The sequence below is a fragment of the Littorina saxatilis genome, unplaced genomic scaffold (genome assembly GCF_037325665.1).
Source record: "Littorina saxatilis isolate snail1 unplaced genomic scaffold, US_GU_Lsax_2.0 scaffold_1393, whole genome shotgun sequence".
In the NCBI taxonomy this organism is placed as follows: domain Eukaryota; kingdom Metazoa; phylum Mollusca; class Gastropoda; order Littorinimorpha; family Littorinidae; genus Littorina; species Littorina saxatilis.
In genome coordinates this window covers 22882-29708 of record NW_027126916.1, presented here as the reverse complement: position 1 = coordinate 29708, position 6827 = coordinate 22882, and the positions used below count along the sequence as shown (strand labels likewise).

General features: G+C 43.7%; 1 protein-coding gene across 2 annotated transcripts; it reads right to left on the bottom strand.

The window, feature by feature from the left end:
• Nucleotides 1–2960: 2960 nt before the first annotated feature.
• On the bottom strand, nt 2961–6585 carry LOC138955406 (uncharacterized). 2 transcript variants are annotated; one of them, XM_070327019.1, is made up of 2 exons: nt 6473–6585; nt 2961–5724 (listed from the first exon to the last, which is right to left on the bottom strand). In XM_070327019.1, the coding sequence occupies exons 1-2, from the start codon at nt 6581–6583 to the stop codon at nt 4756–4758; spliced, it is 1080 nt and encodes a 359-aa protein (XP_070183120.1). In that variant the 5' UTR covers nt 6584–6585; the 3' UTR covers nt 2961–4755. The 2 variants fall into 2 exon arrangements, with proteins under 2 accessions (XP_070183120.1, XP_070183121.1); XM_070327020.1 differs by having other exon boundaries at nt 6488–6585.
• Nucleotides 6586–6827: the final 242 nt, after the last annotated feature.

Below are 6827 nucleotides of genomic sequence, written 5' to 3'. Positions count from 1 at the left end.
TGACGGTGGTCATTGTAATAAGAGGAAAATGGAAAACAAAAAGTTATTTCAGTTTAGCAAAGCTTGTTGTATGGCGATTATGAGTATGACTCAACTGATATATTTCACTTACTAAAATGATCTAAATTGGTTTCTCGACCAAACTTTCCTTGCTTTTATTCTTCATCTAAACTTTAACAATATTTAGAAGAAGAACAATTGGCTGTTTGAATAAAAACTATGTTGTGTAAAATGTTTTGTATGGTTGTCCGCACTGAGACAAAAAAACACTCACGTTTCGCATATTTCAACACACACACACACACACACACACACACACACACACACACACACACACACACACACACACACACACACACTTCGCCAATCTTTGGTCATCACTGCATGGAAAACTAATCAGAACGATCAACAAGGTAGTTTTTTTGAGGCCATAAAAGAAATCTCGAGTTTTTTACCGCGTAAAAAGTATTGTGTACACATTCGTTATAAAAGCACGGAGGATAAAACAGAGACTTAAAATACAATTTGAAGAGCTAAAAAAACAAAAACATCAAAATAACAACAACATCAAAAACGGCTGACCTCTGAATTTCAAGACTTGACTTCGCTGTGAAGCGTCCCTATGCCTGTTCGTTCACAACCAAAATTCAGCATTTCAATAATTTTCAGTTTGGGGGAAAAAGGACCATTTTGAGTAGAGTAAACGTGAAGTTCAGTTGCTCCTAATCTTAAAACATAATGTATTCACTTATCTATGTTATTTTTGAATTTTTATCCAATTTAACTTTAATGTTATACATTCTTTTTATTCACCTATTTCTTTCTTCTTGTTTTGCACAAGATTCCCTCACACGACGCATGTCTACGTCATCCTCTCAACGGACGTCATAAAGTATTGCACATCAAGACAAGCACACCCTTGCACGCGTCATAAATGAGGTAACGGTCATGAGCTATCAGTGTTTGAAAACGAGGCTCGAAACCAGATGAAGTAGGTCAAACACTGAGAGCGTCATTACACAGAGCCAAGCACAAATAATAAAATAAAAGAACACAAAAATGGAGTTTTTGAGTGACAATGTCAGCTTGGTATTCATTTTTGGCTGTATCCTTACTAATATCATGTGCAGTGACTTTTGTAGACTGACGGCAATCCGGCCTTGCACAGAGTTAAGGAGATTAAAGATACCGTTCTTTCAATGCTAACGATTTAGCTGGCCATCTGAGATGTGGCCGGGATTTTGAATGAGAAAAGGCCACAGCTCCACTTTGATACATAGCAACACTCGGCATGGTGGCTGCATCTTGTGCGTAGCGCCAATTATGCCATGAATTATTTGTTCAGATTGACTCTAGCGTCGAAAATAATTCATAAATCAGATTCCTCTCCTGCAAAGAAAACAGCCAGCCGATTATTTTTTACTACATATCTAAGTTGAGGGCTGTTCTTATCCCATGAAAAGGCTTGGGCCAGATCGGGGATAACGAGGCGAATCGTGTATACTGGAACGGGTCTGTGTCTTTAGCTTAGACATCAGCAGGCAAAGAGAAAGATTGCAAAACGTCGTATGTATATATTGACGGGTTTACACTGTATGTACGAATGAGGTCACCGACGTTGCGCATCACATGAGGAGTTTGTCACATGATAAAACCACAGCATTGCAATGAACACCACGAGAACTATTCACATTCTGGTCATTGCAATTTCAGAACAAAACAGATATAACGTTCACGGCTTAAGAAGAAGACTATATGCAACGTCTCAAGGCAACGTCACTAAATAAAACGGTCAACATGATAGGAGGTAAAGATGTGACGTCAGTGGCAAGTAGCAAACATAAAACGATGACGTCAGAGCGGCTTAAGGTCTTCAAAGTGAGACGTCAGAGTGACAGACAGTACTGCTGTGATAAAAGTGTATTTAAAAACACAAACAATCACGATGGGTCAAATGTGATATGTTGATGTCCACAATAGTCACTTACAAAACCATGATGATGTTACGTTCTACTATCAGCCGAAAATAACATCACTCTGATAAGCTAAATGATTCAGTGTTCGGTGACATCCCAAAATGACCAATCACGTATATAAATTAAGACTAAATCTACGAATTATGTATAAAACCCCACTGTAAAAAGTGAAAAGAATATGCACATTTCTACTGCTCCTCCTTGCTTGCGTGGCTCTAGATGATTAAGTACTTTAATTTAAGTCATCATCGGTGGTCGTCTGCTGTTGGCCCAAAAACCAGACTCGCTTCTTCATCTCCGCGAACACGAAGCCGCTTTCCCACGTAAGCAGTCGTTCACTGACCTTCGCTTTTTCTTTAACTGTCATGCAAGGATGATGCTAGAACTGTGATAGACAAGAAACGCCTGCGTATTGGCCAAGTCAGCCAAACGCTTGCAGAAGAAGAGTGTGCCTAAGGACCATGGACAAAGCGACCAACTTGACCAGACCTACTTGTACAACGAAAGCTCAACTGACCACTACTGGACACAGAGCAAGACCCAAGCAGTACCAACATGTCCAAGAAGCTAGCCAGACACGGTGACCTTACTGCATGAAAACAAGCCATTTAGTGCAACGTAACAAATGGTAACAAGTAACAAACAGTCGAACAAATTCACATAAAAACAACGTTTTGTTCATCAAAATAAATAGTTTCACAACGACCATATATATATACAGTATTCCAACAATCAACGTTTTTGTTGCAAAATTGCGCAGAACAAGTCAATCGGCACTCCGTTTCTGGGACATTAGTTTCATGTGGACACACACCCAAGCTTTTAAACTCTCTCCCTTCCTCTCTCTCTCTCTCTCTCTCTCTCTCTCTCTCTCTCTCTCTCTCTCTCTCTCTCTCTCTCTCTCTCTCTCTCTCTCTCACACACACACACATGACTCACACACACACACACACACACACACACACACACTAACACACAAACACACACACAGACAAACACACACACACACACACGTACACACACACACACACACACACCGTTCCGAAGCTCCTCTGCTCAACTTGTTCCCAATAAATATTCACTGGCCTTATTGCAAGCTGGTGTACACATTGTTCTCGTTATCATTTCATCGCCCGACCTCGCTTCGTCCATTCAAGCCGCTGTACACCTTCCGTTCAGTGTCCAGGTATTTGAAACAAGTTATGACATCCTCCCGTTCAAAGAAGAAGACCGGTAATAACGGACAACACAATGTCTGTGTTCAAGTTGCCCCAAAGCTCAGAGCAAGCGTAACGTCCGTTTCACGTTGTGACTGTGCATGTATTGTTCCTAATTGGCAAAACTACAGTCACTGTTCATCGTCGAAGAGGTAGTAGGACCTGCAAGGATGACGGCGCCATCGTTTTGCTCTCTGCACGTCTCAACTCTTTTGTTTCCGTTTGGTTAAACACTGGTGTAACCATGTCATGTTTTCGTTTGGTAAAACACTGATGTAACCATGCGACACTTCACTCTTTTTCCAGTAAGGTTACTTCTTCTTCTCCGAGGACCGTATAAAAACAAGTGAATAATAAAACGAAATCCTTCTCAGGTTTTCGATTCGAACAGCACTTCGAAGGTTTCCGTACATGCTTTCTTATCTACAACTGTATTGCTAGAAAGAACTGGCATGATACGTCGCAGAGAACGAATGGTAACAGTTCATGTCGATAACCAAGCCTTTGTTCTCTTCACCTTTGGCATGTGTTGTGTACCGTTCCTCTGTAGTTCGTGTTTTGTGCACAACACACTCTCTAAAAGTTAATCAGTGTGTGATGTAAATATCAGAAGTGGCGAAGCACAGAGAAGCGCAGAAGAAAAGATGCGCAACACAGAATGGAAACAGGATGACAGGAAGCAGGACATTTAGTCAAAACAAATCCCACTATTTCACACATTTCCATTCATGACCTGTTACTTGATCTGTTCAGGTCCTTGACCTTCGTCACGTGACGCGTTTTTGCGCTGAGTTCACATGCAAGTGTTGGTGCAACTGGCAGTATTGCGTCACGTTGTTGACAAGAGGCAACGTCACACAGATAAAAACGTCATCGCGTTCTTGCGCACAGAACTGTCGTCAGTTATAGGTTAAAAAACAACAACAATCCGTACAATTTTGTGTTTTTACATGGCACTCTTCTCAAACGGTGCAGTGATTCCCGTTTCTGTCATTTTTTTTAGCGTGGCAAACACTAGACAAAACAGACATCCACAAATGGCACTGCCGTTCCCACACGGTGCGTTACAATTCCTGTTCTAGACACATCCCTGAATGGCGCGTTTTCACACTATGTGCACGGATACAATTTGGGTGATGTTCACACAAGTGCTCATACAGATTCTCCTTCAAATGGCATGCTTCTCAAGCTGTGTTGTGCAGTCCTCAAATGTTGTGGCAAACAGTCGCAGTTTCCTTTGATGCACACAATATTTCTCCGTCAGTGCGTGTGTTAAACCTTACCGTTCCATCGAAACATGGTGGTAACTTTTCAAACGCAATTCTTCCGATTCCTGAATCTTGCTGGTAAAGCCCGAAGCCTGGAACATATCCCAAACATGCGCAGGACAAGTCTATGACCCCTTGGCCTGATGGAATACTTTGCAGGTAAGTCGTCAACTTTGATCTTTACGAACCTTCTGAGGCTTCCACTCCATTCCTGGCACGCAGGCCGTACTTATACCAGCGTATTGACGTGAACCACCGAGACAACAAACAAACCCAATCATTTCAAAACCTTCCTCAGCTAGGAGTCAATGTAGTTAACAGTCTACTTTTTGATTGAAACTCTTTCTCTGCATCTCTGTCTCGCGCACTTGTTTCTGAGTGTCTGCTTTTCACATGTCCCTCCTCTTGCTTGTGTCTTTCTCTACCACCTCTTTTCCGCGGGTGCCTTAAGCGACGTCTCCTCGACCTTGGGGTCGACCTTGACCCCAAGGAGACCGATGACCCGGAAGGGGTCGTCGATGATTTTGATTGGCTTATCTTTCTCATCCTTCTTTTTTTTGTATTTTTTCTTTCGTGACGACGAAGTTCCTTTTTGGTGCACGAGTACTTTTTTTGCCCCGGTCGCCGTCGATGTTTCAGGTTGCAGCGCCGTAAATGTCGTAGCCTCCGGAAGATCTCCTCTCGGCGAGGCCACAGGCGCTGTGCTTGATCGCGACTCTTTCTCTTAAGTGTCTTGTCATCCAGCATCTGCCCTCCGCGCTTCCGGGCCTTGTTGCGGATTCGTCTCCTGACGAGACTGATGAGGCAGTGTCGCATGGACCGCTCGGGGTCGGCTATCATGCGCTGGAGAATGTCACAGTTCCGCTTACACCTCTTGACGAACTTGTCCGGCTTCTTGCGAATGACGCTGAGGTTACGGCACCACCGCTTCACCCGTTTGCGTCGCTGCTCCTTCTCGCTGACCGGTCTGGGGGTGGGGGGGCTCGGGGTGGCGGTAGGGGCGGTCCACCCGCCTTGCTTCCTGATGGTCTCCTTCTCGTCTTCCGCGTTCTTCTCGTCCTCTGGCTTGACCTCGACGGTGAGCCACTGCGCGGTGCCCTGAGACTGCCGGGCCTGGTTGCCTGCCCGCATGGTGCCGTTGCGGTACATGCCCAGGTAGCACTTCTTCTTGTCCGGGGTCCGACACTCCTTGAAGCTGTAAACGATGTAGCTGCTGAGGTTGCGGACAGCCTCCTGGATGTAGCAGTCGCTGTGTACCTGGGACTGTTGGGGAAAGGGAGACAAGTAGAGAGGGTTTAGTCAAGCGATCTGATATAAACAAAGGCAAGTCAGCGATCTAAATGCATACGATATGTGTGATAGAGTAAGTGAAAGTTATTCGGAACCATTCTCCTGGCACCTGAGAGAATTACAAGCATTGAAATGAAACAAGCGACTTTCATCCTCATTTAAACATTATTTTGTTTGGTTAAGTTAAGCGTCATGCTATGGGTTTGGTTGTGATGTGCGAGTGCAAGGTGAGCTGAGGGTTGTTGTTGCACTCGTTGACTTAGTTGCTACGAAGCAAACGAAGGATAAGGTACGATATGAAATGAAATGAAAACGAAACAATTCAGTATGTCTGTACATCTCAATCTGTCACAACAATCTCTCTCTCTCTCTCTCTCTCTCTCTCTCTCTCTCTCTCCCCCCTCACCCCTTACCTTCGAAAAAATGCATTTATTTTATCTTATCTAATTATTTTCTCTCAGTGCAAATCTTTTTTTTTAAACCCTCCTCTTTCTATCCCTCTCTCTTTCCACCCCCCCCCCCCCCCTTACTCCCTTTTGACCTCTGTCACTCTTTCTTGTCGCATAATTATGTAAAAGTTTGGATCGATCAGTGACACGATGCTTTATGCGAGTTGGAGGCCATTTTTGCTTGCAGTTTTAATCAGACTATTTCGGCTTAAAACACCCACAATGTCTTATTGCCCGACCATCCCAAAAGTGTAGAAAAGTTATGCACGTACCAAGTGCGTACTCACCCTATTGTAGAGCTCCGACGTCTGGGGATTCATGCACAAGAACTTGTCGCTGACTAAGCCTTTCATGACGACGTTGGCGTAGTGAGAGATCAGCATGAAAACACCTGAAATCATACAGAACGCGGCGTCATGATTACATCAGTCAACACTCTCAACGGTTATTCAATTGGAACAAAAAAGAACACCACAACAAAATACGCAAGAACAAGAACAAGAACACGAATTTATTTCGCCATTTAGCATAACAGCCATTGGAATTTGTCCTGGTGTGGAAACACTCGTACATCCATACACTCCTTGCATATATACGGCTAACAACAACAACAACAACAACAACAAC

Bases quoted from the DNA above. Each gene is read 5' to 3' on its own strand.
- LOC138955406 (XM_070327019.1), bottom strand. From the start codon at position 6,583: ATGCTGATCTCTCACTACGCCAACGTCGTCATGAAAGGCTTAGTCAGC. The intron at 5,725-6,472 runs GTACGTGCATAA...TTTCCCCAACAG, and splicing joins ATAGGGTGAGTACGCACTTG to TCCCAGGTACACAGCGACTG.